General features: G+C 31.6%; 1 protein-coding gene across 1 annotated transcript in view; it reads right to left on the minus strand.

The window, feature by feature from the left end:
- Window positions 1-12482: 12482 nt before the first annotated feature.
- The window catches only part of LOC145295966 (uncharacterized), an 88901-nt gene continuing 80100 nt past the window's right edge, over window positions 12483-21283 (minus strand). Inside the window, exon 5 of the mRNA XM_080141880.1 lies at window positions 12483-13786. Within this exon, the coding sequence (XP_079998006.1) occupies window positions 13515-13786 (272 nt within the window). The 3' untranslated portion in view covers window positions 12483-13514. The remainder of the gene's footprint in view (window positions 13787-21283) is intronic.

Consider the following 21283-nt stretch of genomic DNA (forward strand, 5'->3'; position numbering starts at 1 on the left):
ATGACAACAAAAAAATGACAACAACAAATAAATGACAACAAAAAAATGACAACAACAAATAAATGACAACCAAAAAATGACGACCAAAAAAAAAATGACAACCAAAAAATTACAACAAAAAAATGACAACAAAAAAATGACAACAACAAAAAAAATGACAACCAAAACATGACAACCAAAAAATTACAATCAAAAAATGACAACAAAAAAATGACAACAAAAAATGACAACAACAAATAAATGACAACGAAAAAATGACAACAAAAAAATGAAAACAACAAATAAATTACAACAAAAAAATGACAACCAAAAAATGAAAATCAAAAAATGACAATCAAAAAATGACAATCAAAAAATGACAACCAAAAAATGACAATCAAAAAATGACAATCAAAAAATGACAACAAATAAATGACAATCAAAAAATGACAACCAAAAAAATGACAACCAAAAAATGACAACCAAAAAATGACAACCAAAAAATGACAATCAAAAAATGACAACAAAAAAATGACAACAAAAAAATGACAACAACAAATAAATGACAACAAAAAAATGACAACAAAAAAATGACAACAAAAAAATGACAACAACAAATAAATGACAACCAAAAAATGACGACCAAAAAAAAAATGACAACCAAAAAATTACAACAAAAAAATGACAACAAAAAAATGACAACAACAAAAAAAATGACAACCAAAACATGACAATCAAAAAATGACAACCAAAAAATGACAATCAAAAAATGACAACAAAAAATGACAACAACAAATAAATGACAACGAAAAAATGACAACCAAAAAATGACAACCAAAAAATGACAACAACAAATAAATGACAACAAAAAAATGACAACCAAAAAATGACAACAAAAAAATGACAATCAAAAACTGACAATCAAAACATGACAACCAAAAGATGACAACCAAAAAATGAAAACCAAAAAATGACAATAAAAAAATGACAACAAAAAAATGACAATCAAAAAATGACAACCAAAAAATTACAACCAAAAAATGACAACCAAAAAATGACAACCAAAAAATGACAATCAAAAAATGACAATCAAAAAATGACAACCAAAAAATGACAATCAAAAAATGACAACCAAAAAATGACAATTAAAAAATTACAACCATAAAATGACAATCAAAACATGACAACCAAAAAATGACAACCAAAGAATGACAACCAAAAAATGACAATCAAAAATGACAATCAAAAAATGACAATCAAAAAATGACAACAAAAAAATTACAATCAAAAAATGGCAATAAAAAAATGACAACCAAAAAATGACAATCAAAAAATGACAACCAAAAAATGACAACCAAAAAATGAAAATCAAAAAATGACAACCAAAAAATGACAATCAAAAAATGACAACAAACAAATGACAACCAAAAAATGACAATCAAAAAATGAGAATCAAAAAATGACAATCAAAAAATGAGAATCACAAAATGACAATCAAAAAATGACAACCAAAAAATGGCAACCAAAAAATGACAACCAAAAAATGACAATCAAAAAATGACAACAAAAAAATGACAATCAAAAAATGACAACAAAAACATGACAACAAAAAATGACAACAACAAATAAATGACAACGAAAAAATGACAACAAAAAAATGACAACAAAAAAATGACAACAACAAATAAATGACAACAAAAAAATTACAACCAAAAAATGACAACCAAAAAATGACAATCAAAAAATGACAACCAAAAAATGACAATCAAAAAATGAAAACCAAAAAATGACAACCAAAAAATGACAATCAAAAAATGACAACAAAAAAATGACAATCAAAAAATGACAACCAAAACATGACAACCAAAAAATGACAACCAAAAAATGACAATCAAAAAATGACAATCAAAAAATGACAATCAAAAAATTACAACCAAAAAATGACAACCAAAAAATGACAAACAAAAAATGACAACCAAAAAATGACAATCAAAAAATGACAACCAAAAAATGACAATCAAAAAATGACAATCAAAAAATGACAATCAAAAAATGACAACCAAAAAATGACAATCAAAAAATGACAATCAAAAAATGACAACCACAAATGACAACCAAAAAATGACAACAAAAAATGACAATCATAAAATGACAACCAAAAAATGACAACCAAAAAATGACAACCAAAAAATGACAATCAAAAAATGACAACAAAAAAATGACAATCAAAAAATGACAACCAAAAATGACAATCAAAAAATGACAACCAAAAAATGACAACCAAAAAATGACAATCAAAAAATGACAACAAAAAAATGACAACCAAAAAATGACAATCAAAAAATGACAACCAAAAAATGACAATCAAAAAATGACAACCAAAAAATGACAACCAAAAAATGACAATCCAAAAATTACAACCAAAAAATGACAATCAAAAAATGACAATCAAAAAATTACAATCAAAAAATTACAACAAAAAAATGACAACCAAAAAATGACAATCCAAAAATTACAACCAAAAAATGACAATCAAAAAATGACAACCAAAAAATGACAACCAAAAAATGACAACCAAAATATGACAATCAAAAAATGACAACAAAAAAATGACAATCAAAAAATGACAACCAAAAAATGACAACCAAAAAATGACAACCAAAAAATGACAATCAAAAAATGACAACCAGAAAATGACAACCAAAAAATGACAATCAAAAAATGACAACCAAAAAATGACAACCAAAAAATGACAATCAAAAAATGACAACAAAAAAATGACAACAAAAAAATGACAACCAAAAGATGACAACCAAAAGATGACAACCAAAAAATGACAACCAAAAAATGACAATCCAAAAATTACAACCAAAAAATGACAATCAAAAAATGACAACAAAAAAATGACAACAAAAAAATGACAACAACAAAAAATGACAACAAAAAAATGACAACAAAAAAATGACAACAACAAATAAATGACAACAAAAAAATGACGAACAATAAAAAAATGACAACCAAAAAATTACAACAAAAAAATGACAACCAAAAAATTACAACAACAAATGACAGCAAAACAAATGACAGCAATTACTGTTGCTTTGAAGATCTGTGTACCAACGGGAAATGCGCAAGAAAATATAGACAGATTTTTTTCTTTTTGTTTTTCAAACAAAAAAGAAAGGAACAGACAATTAGTTAAACTGAACTACTTACTAGTTTAGCACTTACAATATACCGTTGTTCTGTTAACTTTAATATAGTCATTTAATTTTCTCCAAACTTATTTCTTTTTGTTAGCCAAAGAAAAAAAATTCAGCCAGGAATAAATAAACAAATGAAAAATTATTTCTTGGTGAGCGCCTAACAGGTACTTTTGCCCAAGGTTTTAAAAATAAACAGGTCTTTTCTATCCTTCAGTGGAGGACTTTTTGTAATTCTAGAAAACTTCTTTTTTTTTTTTTTAGAAATGTGAGGAGGAGGGAAGACAAAAATTATCCTTCAGGCAGAAACAAAACAAAAATGCTTGGAATTTTTTTCCTTTTGCGCGAGAACTTGCCTTTTGAGGTGGGGGAGGAAAAGAACTGGCCACTGTGAATTTGAGGGCAGAATAATTTTATGCATGAAATTTGTTGAAATTAAACTCAGTTTCATAAAAAAATTTAAAATTATTTTTTGCGTTTGAAGTTTGATGAATAGTTTATTTTTATTTTTTTATTTTTGAATTTGAGTCATAATACTTCGGCTCTTGACTTTGTCAGTTTGTTTTGTGAATAAACTGTTTTTTTTTTGTGTAAGCAATTGTTTTTGATACTTTAGTTGACCGTTATATTATTTGGACAGACTTTAAATAATCTTAAATATTCTATTGGAGTTGAATCGCTAGTTCGTCACTGATATTTATAACTGGCATATTATTTTGTACGTAATCGTTGTTGTAGTAATGCCAGCTTAATTTCTCGTTCAACACTGCTGTATGATTAAACGGGTCCTCTGTCGCTACTGATTTGATGAGGATGAATTCTTAATGAAATTCTCGATTCTTTCTGTAACTATTGATCTGGGACTAATTAGCTATTGGGGTTTCGGTGTGAGTTTCTCAAATCCTTCTGTCACCCAAGTTGGGACCACGGAAGAAAACATGGAACACAGATTAGGTGTAAGAAAGATATATAAACCAAAAAGATTACAAGGATATCATAAAGGGTAAGCGGAGCTTACTATCTGGTAGTGTCTAATATGAGTAGTTGTACGCATTGCACATTACAAGTACTCCTGTTGATTCTATAGTATTATGAAATTGCCCCTTGAGAGTGTTATCTCACATCATAGTATAGTACCGGAAGAGTCCATGTTGTTAGGTACACAGCTGTAGATATTACATAATCATAGTGGATGACATATGACTTATTTCCAACTGTTCTTTTATATGTTACCAGGACTTGCTGCTGCGTTCAATATTCAACTTTTTACTGATCATTCAGTGAAGATATTTATACACTCCATTGTGTCCCATCGTATAGCAGCCATTCCCCAGCAGAACTTTACAACTGGATGTCAAGTAGCTCACACTCTCTACTTTTGTGTGGCAGAACCTGCACTTGTTGTCATTGCTGAGACCACTCATCTGCTTAAAAGCATTGGTCATCAAACGTTGATCTTGGGCAGCCATTACAATCCTCTCCTGATCATAGTGGAGCGATCCTCTTTTTAGTCAGTCTACAAAGCTTTCCCTATTTAAATAATCCTGGACGAATTCACCCAGAAAATACTTGGCACACCATTGGTTGGCTCATTCTTTCAGTTTTTGTGTTTGCCTAGTTCCTATACTGATGATAACACGTGAATTCATCAAGAAAATATTTTGCATGTTGTTGGTTTGCATATTCTCCCAGTTTGTTTTTTTTTATTTACAATGGAAGGTTTTTGTGTACTTTGGGTGACTCTTTTATCCTAGTTCTTTTATTAGCACAGAAACAAATATAGTCTTTAAATTAAATGAAAAGACAAAGGTGAAAAAAGTCATACGATTTAAGCTGATACACATAAAAATATTTCTAATACTATACAAAGTAACTGAAATTGTTTTAATTTAATGCTGTGGAGTTAGTAGTTAACCAAGATTTTGATTCTAATTCTAACTCCAGAAATTTTAAAGCCGAAAACCCTCATCTTCAACTTGAAATAATTTACATATTATACTTTATATAATGCTTTGGTTTTGAAGAGAAGAAGTGTTTGTTAGAGCTTTATGAATTTAAATTGTTTTTTTTTTTAATGAAAGAAAAATTAAAAATGCATAAAAAATGATACATAATTAGAAATGCTGCAAAAAAGATATCTTTTATCATAATTATGGAGTTGTCATCATAATAAAAAAAACTGTCATTTAATTATCAGAAAAACACCATCACATATTTTGGGGGGTCATTATTAATATTAATAACAGAAAAATCTGAAAAACGTATGTTTTGGGCATATTTCAGCATTTATTTATTTTTTTTTTTTACCGATTTCGACTCCTAAAGAAATGGATTTGTTCTGAAATTCTGCATTTCTGGATTTCACATGACATAGCAATATTAAAATCCCTATATTTGACGTTTAGGTGTAGAAATATGTTATGTTGATTTTAAAATTGAGTGGGATATGTAAGTCTCTGTGGATTCGATTTTTTCCAGTGAGAGAAATCTAAAAAAATGGATAAAACAACAGTGATACATAATGAGAAATACTACAAAAAAAAAAGGATATCAATAATAAAGTTGTGGTCGTCATTTTAGAAAAGACTATTAATGACATAAAAATGAATCTGAAAAAGACTCACGTTTTTTTTTATTGTCATTATAAATAATGAAAAAGATTAATTGACAATTATACAAAATTTTGAGCATGTTTCACCATGTATCTTTTTCCTCACTAATCCTGACTCCTAAAGGGATGGATTTGTTCTGACACGGACTCTACAGTTCTAGTTTTTATAGCGACATTCGCATGCTTTATTTTGGTGTACAAAGCAATGCCAATCATGGAGCAGATGTCGAAATAATTAACGTTTTGTGCTACTGTAGATTCATTGGAAAATACCAAAATATTTGGCAACTTTGAGAAACATAATGACTTGTAACAAAAAAAAATTTTTTTTTTTAAATCATTACATACTATTTACAAAATATACACCTACAAAATATGTATGAATTTCAGCATAAAACGATCCAATGGACGTTGTAAAAAATAACAAACAATTTATCGATCTATATTTTTATCTTTGGATCATGTAGATTTCAAGCATCCAAAATAAATGCCAACCAAGAGGACCCTTTTTTTTTTTTTTTTGTAAGGCCGAATTTTAACATTTTTACTTTTGGGCGAATCATAAAGAGAATTTTTATAACTTTTCCTTCACAAGTTTTTAATAGACTAGAGAGGATGTGACCTTGCCAGACATAAAATACACTTAATATATTAATTGATTTTTATTAAAGAAAAATATTTAACTACCAAAAAATGTGTTTCGTTTAGAAACAGTTTTATTTACAAAAATATTTTTTTAATTAAATAAGTGCGTATAATACAAGGTGCTTGTTAAGAAAAAGTATTTCATGGGTTTACAAAACATTGCAGATTATGGAGTAGACGTCGAAATAGTGAACGTTTCTTGATGCTATAGATTTATTTATTAAAGAAAATAATTTCAACTTTGAGAAACTTTACACTTGTAACAACAAAACAAAACATTTTTTGTTCAATAAATCTCCAATAATTGAAACTTGAAAAAAAAATTAATTTATTTATTGCGGACTATTATTCTTATCTATTTGTTGTTGTTTCACGACGTTTCGGCCAACTATTCCTCTGGCCTTCGTCAGGTGGTAACCGCGACAGATAGGAACTTCGAATCTCCTAACTGCATTCTCAGCAATCACTGCCATCCGTAGTTGTTGTCGTCTCACCACGTTTCGGCCAACTATTCGTCTGGCCTTTGTTAGGTGGTAACCGCGACAGGTAGGAACTTTGAATCTCCTAACTGCATTCTCAGCAATCACTGCCATCCGTAGTTGTTGCGGTCTCACCACGTTTCGGCCAAGTAAGCGTCTGGCCGGCTTTGGTAGGATTGAAACCGCTATCTTCAGACAATGCCCATCTGGAACCGTAGAAGTTCAACGTCTCTATCAACTGCGCCATGGACCCTAAAACAACAACTAATAAAGATGAGAATAATAGTCCGCAATAAATAAACTAATATGAATAATACTCATCTCAATAATGAATTCCAGTTAAAAAAAAAAATATTTGAAAAAAAATGTTCCTTCTTGATCTTAACGACAAAGCAAAGTATTATTAGCATTTCTAACACCTCTTCTACAAATTGGCATACAACGTGTAAAAGTATTAGTCCCATCACATGTTAACTTCATTGTAATTTTACTGAGCTTAGCATTAAAACCACTCATATTGGAGGATAAATAAAATTCTTATGTGAAGGATGAATTATTACTGAAAAAAAAATACAATTTACGTTACATGTTAAAAACGTTTTGCTAATAAAAACAATCGAGCAAAATCTTATTTACGCGGGACATTCCAAAAGTAACGTCTATTTTTTGTTATTTTATTGATAAGAAGGATCGCATTGTAATGATGATTGAAAGTATGTATTCATGACCTGAAAGTTGCATCTTTCTATTGCAGATATTGACGGTGTGAGACTTTAAGAAAGTAACTCTCGCCATTAACGTGCGTCAGAAGCAGATATGTGCCATTAAATTTACCCATGTGAATATAATTAACCGATAAACATTCACGAGCGCTTGTTGAACGTTTACAGAACCGATGCAGTTGATGTAAGCACAGCTATGCGATGGGTTCGTCGATTTCAGTGTGGCGACAGAGATATGAGTGACAAAGACTGCTCCAGATTTTTACTGACAAGGCATCAAAAGAGGATGGTAAAAGTGCATTTAGAATGGTGTTGACTATGTAGAAAAATAAATTCTGAAGCGCAAAACGTCGCTCGTTTTAATGGTATCACTCTCACCTTCGTTGTTCTTTAACATTTTAGCCTTTGAGCTAAAAAAATAGGAAGCCTTACTTTAGGAACGACCCTCGTATATATAAAAATTAGAAATAACATACTTTTAAAATAAAACCCGCCGTACTTGACAAATACATGATATAAGTTAATATAAGTTTATTTTAATAAAGCTGTTTCCTCAGCTTCATATGTTTATTTGTCCGTTCCTATGAATATGAAATAAATAAATAAAAATGAGTATTTTTATATTTTGTTTTTCATATTCATAAGAACGGAAAAAAGAAGCATTCTCTACCTCCGTCCTATATCAGAAATTGACAAACCATCAGTTGATGCTGCTTTATCCGTAGACTCTTTTCATACCTACATGCGACCAACTAAACAAATCAGTTTTGTTGAGTAAAATCATTTTCTGGAGAAGACAATGGAAGTGCTCCTAAATCTCTTAATGCCCTACAAACTTAAGGGAAGTATGTGAACCTGAACTCCCTTAAAGCTTCTAATATTAGGTGGTTTCATAAGTTCCCGCCATTTTTTTTAAAGAACATCAAAGAATTTTAACAGCAAAAGTAAGTTCGTGTGAGACCCACGCTCAAAGTATTTATGTGAATCCCATCGACTGAAGATGGCGTGAAATTGTTGCAAAATTTCATCTTTTCACCCAATTCTTTACATGTCTGATGGCCATCTTTCTTCAAAATAACCCTGAGTTGGTCTAAGTCTATCTTGATTGGTTTTCCGGAACGAGGAGCGTTAATGAGGTCAAAATTACCGTGTTTATATCTGATGAACCAATCTCGAATAGTTCTCTCAGCTATAGCGTTTTCTCCATACACGGCACAAATATCCTTGGTCACGTCACTCGCTTTTGACCTCGATTACAGGCGAAAGGGTGTCGAAAATGTTTTTATCTACTTGAAAATCCATTTGACTGTTCTGAAAAACGAGAAAAAATTATTAGCAAATAACGATGACTATCATCTTGTAGAACAGAATACGTGCTTTCTAATGTTATATAACACGTTGCCAAATATCAAAACATGTTTTAGAACAAATATTTTTATGAAATGGCGGGAACTTATGCAACTACCTTATATATATCCTATTTTGGTGAAATCTAGATCATATACATGACAATTTAAGTAGTACCGAATCTCAGCATTACCCTCTATGTGCATAACATGTATGAGTCGCCACGTCTAAGTGACTCATGTGCACTGAATCTCATTACAACTTTAATCTGACTTTTTATTATTAATGTTATTGTGAAAGTCGATTTAACAAGAGTCTAAAATTGTTTACTTGGGAAAGTATCGGACAGGAAACACCAAGTATGTGATTTGAATTCTACCCACTGATGAAAAATAATAAAATTATATGAAATCAAAGAATATATTTTTATTTTTTATTAATATTATAAAATGTACGTTAACATTTTGGTATATTAGGACGTAATGCCTTTCCGTCTGTCTTCCTCCTCCTCCTCCTCCCCCTTCTTCTTCTTCTTCTTATTCCCTCTCTCCCTCCCTCTCTCCCTTTATCGCTTTCTATATACCTAGATGTATCTATATATAATAATGGAAGTCTGTGTGCATGTCTGTCCCTAAAAACGAAGACATACTAGATAGTTTACCTTAAATATAAGTGTATTCACGTGAACAATTTGCATGTAACTACCACTCAAAGGTGCTGATGACACTTTTCTAATATGTTACACAATGAAATTTATCTGTTTGTAAGCTAAGACCGTTAACATATATCTGATTAGCCCAAGGATTAAGATATCTGAGAACATCAATATTTAGGTGGAATGAAAAAGAGGAAACCTTGCTTTGGAAATCTCCCTCGTGTTACGTTATCGAGTTTGAGTGAGTGAGTGAGTGAGTATGCGTGTGTGTGTGTGTGTGTGTGTGTGTGTGTGACTATTCTCTATCTAGTGGCTCTTCACTGTCTGAACCCAAGTTATCTTTTTGACCTATTTGAGTTCGCTCTGTGGTCGTCTAAATGTTTTTATGCGGGTGTGTGTGTCATACATGTATTTCGACATACTGTATCAACTGCGTCCTTGGTCTTTTGGTCCACCTGGAGTTTCATCTGTTCTTGGAGGGAAACTGGAAACTATTTGAACGAATGCATTTCACTTTCCAGGTGTCGATCGCAAAAGAATAGAAAGTGAACATCTTTGCTTGTGGTCAATTTTAATCTCCAATTTGGAGACACGTCATCTCCCTCCGAAAGGGAGGGACGACTTGTTAAACCGTCCGCTCTCTTTGACGTCAAAATTCCAACTCGACTCTATGTCCAGCCAACCTGATCACGTGGTAACAACCGCGTCCTTCTGGCTCGCTATTTTTAAAACTTCCGGTGCAACTTTTCATTTTATACTTCATTAATGTTTTGACAAATTTTATCAAAACATCGCTTCACATCCCATCTCTTTTTACATCACCAGTTAGATGGATAGCTAGATCGAGATAGATAAACAAAGATATATAGATAGATCGACAGATAGATAAATAACAGATAATTTCTAGTGTTCCAGAACTAAATAACCTCTCTCTCTCTCTCTCTCTCTCTCTCTCTCTCTCTATATATATATATATATATATATATATATATATATATATATATATATATATTCCAAGTTATCATATTTGGCTATATTCACACGAAACCACATTTTTTACATGATTTTACCATTTTCATTGGTCAGACTATTATTTGTCTATACCTGGATTATTAGGCAATCACTTGCAATATCGTTTTACAACTTTTTGAATATTACAAATTTCAATTCTTAAAATTTCAATTTTTATGCTAATGTAACAAAACCAGCTATGATAGGCGAAAATTGCCCCAGAGGTGGGGGCTGAGAGCTGAATTAACTTTTTATTTATATAACAATCCCGGAGTATTGCCGGTAACCCTGCTAGTTGAAAAAAGAAACGGATCACCGATATGAAATACATTTTCTTTGTAAAGGAAAAATAAAACAAATTCGGAAACATTGAACAATATTGCTGTGAAAATGATTATTTTGAGTATCTAGCCATGTTTACTTTAGAAGTGACCTTAAAGTTCAAAGGTCAAGGCCGAGGCCGGCCGGTGTGTGAGAAACAAGTTGATGGGAATATTGTTACTAACGGAAATTCACCTAAGGAATTAGGCGTAGGTGACGTGGCTAATTATCCAATCAGGACGAACCAGATTATGACGTAATGAGCAAAGATTGGTGGGATGAGAAACCTAGAGACGCACAGACCTCACTCACCTCTCAATTTATAAGGCACTGCACAGCAAGGAAAAAATCAGCCTTTTTTTTAGTTTGTTTCAGTTATTGTTGAATTTGAGTTGAGAGCTTGCATTGTCATCCACAGACCCCACACTCTCGCGTGAATCACCCGTTTATTGACTGACCGATAAGCAAAGGAGTGTTAAAAACACACACAAAAAAGGCCCCGTTTGAATTACTATCGGGTAATTGCCAGAAAGAAGAAAACATAATCGATATTTTTATTTTTATTTTTCTGTTTATAACTGTACATAATTATTGTTTTTATTCTGTAATAATTAATTCTTAAAACGAAAACTAAAACCATTATTATTAGTCATCGTTTGTTAACTTGTGAATTAACTTCAGAGACAAGAAACCATATTGAAGTGATCTTTTTTCAGCAAACAGCCAGCCAGCTATCTATATCTATATCTATCTATCTATCTATCTATCTCTCTCTCTCTCTCTCTCTCTCTCTCTCTCTCTATATATATATATATATATATATATATATATATATATAGAGAGAGAGAGAGAGAGGAGAAGGGGGTCATCAACGTACTGCATTCAGCATCCGGCCTGCATCGTCATATCAAGCCATTATAGAAACGGCTGAGACTGCAACGTTGGACTTGTGTAGGTGTTAGAACCGAACCACCAGGAACTTCACTTGTGACCGGGTGTAACTGAGTGAAAGGTAACGCGCCTAGCGTTATACTTTTTGCAGAGCATCATAGTGTTATACTAACAAATCTATGGAAATTGAATACATGTATCTTGCTAGTTATTGTCTCTGAAGAAAAAAAGCTTAATTTTTGAAACTCCGTGGAATAAGGAAATAATTTTTTGTGTGTTTTATTCTTTGTGTGTTTGAGCAATAAATTTTATAAATGTTAATTTGCATACTTTAACTCTCCTCACGCACACACATATATTATAAATTGAAAATGCAAGCTTAGTAAGCCAATTAAACGACGATTTAAAAAATATATACCATTTATTTGTTTATAAATCAAACTTTTCGACGTCATCGCGTTTTCTTCAGGATAGAAACAGTTTTTTTTCTTTTTTTTCCACGTTTCATGATATCATTAAGAAATACAATATCCGTGCTGTTTTTTAACGGTGATTGTTAAACGTCCAAACCAGGAAATATACGAAGTTGCGCGTCATAGGAAACATGTTTTTTTTCCCCGTGATAAAAGCGTTGCTTGAATTTAAATTGAAAATGCAAGTTTAGTAAGCCAATTTAACGCATATTAAAAAAAAGTAAATAAACATTCATTTGTTTATAAATAAAAATTCTCGCTGTCATCGCACCTTCTTCAGGATAGAAACAGTTTTTTCTTCTTTTTCTCCCACGTGTCATGATGCCACTAAGAAAAATAATATCCGTGCGGTCTTTTTCAACGGTGATTTTGAAATGTTTGTCAGAGGATACGCGAGGTCACGTGTCATAGGAAATATGAAGGCGCGAGGACGTCGAAAAGTTTGATTAATAAACAAACATTTATTTTCCTAATATTGCGTTTTGATTTGGCTTTCAAGCGCACTTGATGCGTATTTTATTTTATTCAAATTAAATCAACATTTCTATATGGAACCTACACCCTAAACATTTATTTGTTTATTTATTTATTTTTAATCTGCGTTGAATTGGCTTACGAAACTTTTATCATGGAGAAAAGTAAACCTTCATATTTCTTATGACTGGCGACCTTGCATATCTCATGGCTTGGGCATTTAAAAAACCACCGTTGTAAAATACCGCACGTATATTATTTTTCTTAGTGGCATCATACTACGTGGTAAAAAAATAGTGTGCAAATGTAAATTTTATGAGTGAAGCTTAAGCTTGATAATAACTCAGAATAATAACACTGAAAAGAAATAATTATATAGGCAAACTTAAATTCATTTTTTACATTTACACACAACATTTTAGTAAATAGAATGCGTTCTGATGAACTCTCAAAACATGTGCCCCCCTCGATATAGTACTCCCATAATAGCTCCTTAGATGCCAGAAAGCTTTCTTCTTTAATACTTTCTTTCTTCAGACTACTATACTTTGGAATTCCTTCCCGACTGAGCGTACTAACTTCCAGAAGTTTAAATGCCATATAAACAGACAAGAAAAGTGGCAATAAGCCTTGTTTGGGGTGAAAATGAGTACAAAAAATCTAATTTTTTTCGTCATATTCTTTAACTCTACTTTTTTTTTTTTTACATAAGTTTACAATGATCTTTCAAGCGTGGCATTTTGCGATTTTGTGGTCTTTTTCCATTCCACACTCCGATATTGCGACACTCGGTGATGACAAACTCATCAACAGACACGCCGTAGAAGACATCGTTCAGATCCAGACTGAGACGGGAAGAGTTGAAAGACCACGGCCGGTTGATTGCCCGAATCACTTCATCTTTGATTAAGAACCAGTCGATTGGACTGCCCAAATAGTTACGGGTCACCAACTCAAGGTTCACTTGTGGCAAGGCTGCAAAAAAAGAACAAAATGCAAGAAAAGTTAAGAAAATCACATCTGCAATCGAAAAGTTTAGTTTGGTATCATAGTTCAGGCTACCTAGAAAATCAGGAATGTCATAATATCCGTTCTTGACAATGGCTTGTTGAGGAATAAACTTTATGTTTTCCAAGCTGTAACTTTCTTTTTTTCCCATCATTGTTTTTTTTTTATTATCCCCTGTTCTTTTCAAGTCGTCTAGAATATATATATATATATATATATATATATATATATATATATATATATATATATATATATATATATATATGACTTTAGAAAATTATTGTTCGTGTCTGGCCATAATACGTTTCATCGTGTAATATGTCATAGCCGATCTGACTATATTATTTCATAATTTAATGACAATTTCAGAACTAATAATTTTTACACATATTTCTGGAGCATTTCGCATCACTCACTATCAGATTTTTATCAACATCTGTTTAGAGATGTCAGTGTTCTTTTTTCTTTCTCAGATGACTTAATGTAGCTATCAAGGTCAGAAATGGTGATTAGAGAGAGGAATGAAGAGAGAGAGAGAGAGAGAGGGGGGGGATGGAGGGTGGTCGATAAGGAAACGTTTCTATTCAAATTGTTTGCTGTCAATGTATTTTCATAAAACTACTAAAATCTACTCATATACTGAGCATTGTTGAACTATTCCTAATTATTTCTATGCGTAGGATTCACTTCTACGCAAATTAGCCGACCAGATTATATTGCTTAATATGTGTCTAATGAAAAATAAGGAATATTAATTAATTGATAAATACCAATTGTGAAAGTTTCACGATCAGTTAATTAGTTTAGGAACGAATCCTATACAGGTAGTTATATAAGCGCATACACATACCTAATTTTATATAATATTAAATAATGAAATGCGTTTATATATGTGTGTATGTGAAAGAGAGAGAGAGAGAGAGAAAGAGAGAGAAAGAGAGAGAGAGAGAAAGAGAAAGACAGAAACTTTAACAATACAAAAACATAATTATGCCCAATGGTATTCTCACACTAAAATAATGTGTCGCAAAATTTCATTAAAAAAATGACTTAAAAATTTATGAGTCAATCGAACATACGTTTTAGATACACATGCAGGAGTTGCATCATCTCCGCTAAGTTGTAACTGTAGCTGTGACACACGTGCGTTACTATAATCTTTAACTGACACCGTGTAACACACAAACACAACACTCTATTATTTAGATTAATCTCATCTGGAATATTATTAGCATAACGTTTCAGCCAATGCAAATATACACACACGCTAACGTACGCACATGTACACACACATGGACAACGTCACTTTCCCTTTCTAAGGAAATCCACACATGCGCAAAAGACCACCGGAAACAAGTATAAAAGCAAGAAACAATCTGTTTCCAGCCCTTTTCAGACCAGCTTCCTAGCTGGGCGGTCTACGGACCGACAGCGTGCCTCACGCCACTTGCTACTATATGGGACAAAAAGCTAACAGACCGTACGTACACTTTATACGCTTTCTCTCTCCATGAACTGGATTGACATTCTCACTCTTTCTCTCTCTACCTACTACTTGTGCTAGAGAACACCACCATGTAGCTGACGGCTAACATGGTGCACAGTTTAACTGATGTCAACCCTCTATCCTTTTCTTTGTCTACACGCTGGACTATCATTCTCATTTCTACTATATTACTCACTTCTCTTCCCACGCGCGAACAAACGATAGTGAGATGAACACACATTTCCTTTTCTTTCTACACCACCAGTCCCGCAACAAACGATGGTTACACCCGCACGGACATGAACACGTGTTATATCTAAAACATTCATTCTTTCAACAGTAAATAAACGACGTTTATCTTATCCATCAATTGAGTTTTTGTTTCCTTCAATTCCATTCGTTTCATTATTTTCTTTTGTAACGGGATTAGGATTTATATATCATAGTCCTCTACACTGCCTTCTTTGGGTGTATCTAGTCAAACTCAGTATTCTTTGTGTCAACATAGACACGTGGCATAATACATAAAGCTGTTTGAGGAAAGTAGAAAGTGAAACTGGGGTTTCTTTTGGCAATCTTGTAGCTCTTGCTTCCTTTATTTTGTCCTTTAGTCCTCACATTTCATGAGCAATGTTTCTGACAAAGAGGAAAGAATTGCTCTTTTCCGATTCAGAATCTATCCATTTCACACTTATCGTTGACTGTTTTTTACCTTAAAGTAGTATATTCTTTTAGCTCCTTACATCAAGTGGCTTCACACCTTGCCTGCAGTTATTTCCATAAAAAAAACTCCAAGTGAGAGTTTTTAGTTGGATAGAGGTTCAATCCTCACCACAGGTAATAGAAATTATGAATAAACTAAAAATCACGTAAGAATTCTACCCAATCATAGCTAACGGAACGCGAGCAATTTAACCCCATAGATTAAATTAAGAATCCAAGTTATACAAATTATTAATTCTCATCTAAAACATTCCGAAATATAAATAAAATACTATTCAGTTCTTTATTGAACACCGAAAAGGGAAAACCTTGTAGTGAATGTTGGTTCTGAATCGCTATTAATATTTCCCTAAACGTCTTTCTTCTCCAAATCGTGGGTTGTGCTTTACAGCATTCGAAATGTCTGCTTACTCGTTGAATTCCTGGTAAGTAAATGTGTTAATGGAAAAATCTAGCATCCCTCTCACACTAATAATGGTTAGATAACAGACACCAACGGAATGAAATATAGAAAAGGTAAGATTTTAACACACAGACGGAAGAAGAGAGGAAGGACTTGCGCATGCGTTGTAGGCGAAATCCTCTTTTATACTTCCTTCTGTGTGTGTGTGTGTCTCTCTACCCCCCTCTCTCTACTTCTCTCTCTCCCCCCCTCTCTCTCTATATATATATATATGTGCGTGTGTGTGTGTGTGTGCGTGTGCGTGCGTGCGTGCGTGCGTGCGTGCGTGTGACCGTCATTAGACTTTATTCTTGTTTTGTACTATTCGTACAATAAACCTAATGTGTTATCTCAATCTTTGTTCGTATATTTATTCCACCTTGGATTATTTTGCTTTTATCAAAATTCACGATATAATAGTGGCGACGAAGGGATTCGACCGACTCACACGGATATAGTGTCGATGAAAAAAAAAGAAAAAATCGCACGTGGAAAATTTAGAGTCGAATGAAAAAAGAAATGTCTAAATATTATTTAAGATAAGAAGCCACTTTATTTAAAAATGACGAATATATTTCTTGTTTTGTCAAACTATTGGGTTAATCCAGCAAATGTATGTGTAGTTGAGACTTTTCTTTTAGTTTTCTTTATTATGTTGCATTTAAAAATTATCATGGAACAGTTGGTGGAAAGTTTGCCATGCAACAGAAACAAGCGCGTTGGGAAGAAATGAATAAATCCATAAAAAAAACAAATCGAATTATTGCGATTGCAACATCAAGAGCAACGCCACCTCCAACAAAATTAATTATGACAACAAGAATAGAAGCAGTAGTTAGACCTACAAATAGAAGCAGTAGTTAGACCTACAAATAGAAGCAGTAGTTAGACCTACAAATAGAAGCAGTAGTTAGACCTACAAATAGAAGCAGTAGTTAGACCTACAAATAGAAGCAGTAGTTAGACCTACAAATAGAAGCAGTAGTTAGACCTACAAATAGAAGCAGTAGTTAGACCTACAAATAGAAGCAGTAGTTAGACCTACAAATAGAAGCAGTAGTTAGACCTACAAAAGCAAATATTGAAGCAAGAAACCTTGCAAAATATATTAACGAAGCAAGTAAAGTAAAGAGAACGGGCAAGATTTTTTTTCTCGCTGAAGGGATTATCATTTAACTCTTTTAGAATTCCATTACAAGCTTATAAACAGCGTAACTTTTCCAGTTTATTTCAGAATGTACGAAACCATGTTTTTTTTTTCGAAAAGATATCAGTTGTGGTCTGACAAAGAAAACTTATATTGTTATTACAAAAATTATATTGTTATCACAAAAATTATATTGTTATCACAAAAATTATATTGTTATCACAAAAATTATATTGTTATCACAAAAATTATATTGTTATTACAAAAATTATATTGTTATCACAAAATTATATTGCTATCACAAAACTTATATTGTTATCACAAAAATTATATTGTTATCACAAAAATTATATTGTTATCACAAAAATTATATTGTTATCACAAAAATTATATTGTTATCACAAAACTTATATTGTTATCACAAAAATTATATTGTTATCACAAAATTATATTGCTATCACAAAAATTATATTGTTATCACAAAAATTATATTGTTATTACAAAATTATATTGCTATCACAAAAATTATATTGTTATCACAAAATTATATTGTTATCACAAAAATTATATTGTTATCACAAAAATTATATTGTTATTACAAAAATTATATTGTTATCACAAAAATTATATTGTTATCACAAAAATTATATTGTTATCACAAAATTATATTGTTATTACAAAAATTATATTGTTATCACAAAAATTATATTGTTATTACAAAAATTATATTGTTATCACAAAATTATATTGTTATTACAAAAATTATATTGTTATCACAAAAATTATATTGTTATTACAAAAATTATATTGTTATCACAAAATTATATTGTTATTACAAAAATTAGGCGCTCAGGAAAATACGAAGTACACGAATTTCATCCTGCTTAAAAAAAAAAAAAAAACGGAGGATATTTCTTTTAAAGGAACGATTGAACTATTGTCAAAAATATTTGACGAACGTGACAGTTTCATACGCGTTATAAATGCCTACATGTAATCAAGAAAGCCGGCGAAGACGTTATATACATACGTTAAAAAGTGAATTAAGTGTGAATTATTCATGATCGCGAAAATTAAGGGATACATGTTAAACTGTCTCATTTTTATTCATGGTTCAACTGCAGCAAATATAAAGAAATACGTATATATATATATATATATATATATATATATATATATATATATATATATATATATATATTTATATATATATATATATATATATATATATATATATAACTACTTCATTTATTCACATAAATTTAATATATGAAAGTATAGATTTATGCGTAAACTTTAAGTATTTACTTCAAAAGTGCTCAATACGTAGGTAGAGCTAGTTAGTAATTTATAAAATATATATGGCGATTAAGCTACACTGAATATTCTGCGTTTCATCCAACTATAGGATTCCCCCCCTCAAACCCTCCCACTATTGCCTGACGAATCCTATAGTTGGATGAAACGCAGAATATTCAGTGTAGCTTAATCGCCATATATATTTTATAAATTACTAACTATATATATATATATATATATATATATATATATATATATGGCCCTCGACCCCGACAATATTTATGAACTAGCCAAATCCCTTAACATCTCACCCCCTGGCACACCCATAATATCAGCTGTTGGCACTCTAACAGAATATATCTCTGGATATACAGACCCCCCCTTATTACCCAACATCCCTAGCTATATTAAGGACATCACACATTTTCTCAAGACTATTGAACAAATCGACAATCTTTCACAACAAAGTATTTTAGTCACTTTAGACATATCAGCTCTATACACTAACATTCCTCATGATGAGGGAGTACAAGCCTGTAAAACATCCCTTCTTCACAATAATTTCCCCAACGACAAAATACAAGATATTTGTAAGCTTATATACTGCATCCTCACACATAAGAATTATAAATTTAACAATCCAAATTATTTTCAAATCAAAGAAACCGCCATTGGCACTAAAATGCCCCTAGCTATTCCAACATTTTTATACATATGCTAGAAATCAAACTCCTTCAAAACTTCCCCCCCCTCAAACCCTCCCACTATTGCCGATACATTGATGATATTTCTTTCATATGGCCACATGGACTAACCAACCTAAAGAATTTACACGATTACATCAATAATTCACATAACAATATAAAATATACCATGAAACACTCATACAACTCCATCCCATTCTTAGATGTCAATATCATATCCCATAACAATAGAATATCTACATCCCTCTATATTAAACCCACCGACAATCAGACATTCCTCAATTTTTATAGTAACCATCCATTAAACCTAAAAAAATCTATCGTTTACTGTTCATGCATACGAATAAAACGCATCTGCTCGGACCCCCTAAACTACATACACCATATCACAAAGCTTACGCAAAAATTCATCAATAATCAATATACATTAAGTATATTAAGCAAGCCATAAAAAAACCTAATAAAACTGACAGATTACGTCTCCTCCAGTACAAACAAAAAGCACTAACAAACGGATACCTATAGTTTTCAACCACGGCCAACGCATGCATAAAATTAAAACGCACCTAAAGAAAACTTACAACGACCTAAAAAATAACCCTACTATTAAGCCTATATTTTACCTTCTACCCATTAATGCGATCAAACAACCGGCCAATCCCTCAGTCATACTCACTCGCAAAAACACACACGACACACAACAAAATGGTAATTATAGATGCAATTAACCGTGATATGTAATATGCATGCACCTAAATACCACACTCCTATTCAATATACCTGAAACTAACACTCACATAAAACCGCTGCATCTAACATGTGACAGTTCTAATGTCATATATTATATATATTGCTCCATTTGCAACAAAAGAAGATATATTGGAGAAACTCTGACACGTTTTCGAATCCGCCTAAACAATCATAAAACAGCCAGACAAAAATCTCCCACCCCACTAGCAAACCACTTCAATTTGCCTGGGCACACAATAGACAATATTAGATGCCTCTTAATAGACTCAAATTTCCCATCAACAAAAATACGAAAACAAAAAGAAATACCATGGATCATTCGATTAAACACATATAAGACATGGCTTAACACAGACCTCGGCTTGCTTAAATTCGACAAATACTTTCAAAAAATTAACACAATCACCTACATCTACATACTTATACGTATGTATTAATTTTCCTTTTTCTATATTGATTTCTATATTAATGTTAAATATTTTAATTTTATAGCAAACACACTATCATTTTCTTGTGATTCTTAAATTATTATTATTATTATTATTATTGTTATACTTAAATTATTACAATATTTATTATTATTATTATTATTATCGTTATTATTACTATATTTATTCTTCTTCTTCTTCTTATTATTATTATCGTTATACTTAACCTTCTATCTGTATTTATTTATGTCTGTTTACATCGTTAGCTTCATATATCTTCTTGTTCACTCACTTTATTTTATGTATGTCTTTAAATAGTGATTACTATTTGTGTTTGATAATATGAGTATATGCATATGTGTCAATGTATGTGTGTGTTTGTTTCTACATGGTAACTAGCCTAGTAGATATTACACACACAGACACACGCTCACACACACATATATATATTGGTGTGTAAGTGCGTATGTATGTGTGTGTGTGTG

This window comes from Euprymna scolopes, chromosome 16 (genome assembly GCF_053919585.1).
Source record: "Euprymna scolopes isolate OS-2025 chromosome 16, ASM5391958v1, whole genome shotgun sequence".
NCBI classification, from domain to species: domain Eukaryota; kingdom Metazoa; phylum Mollusca; class Cephalopoda; order Sepiida; family Sepiolidae; genus Euprymna; species Euprymna scolopes.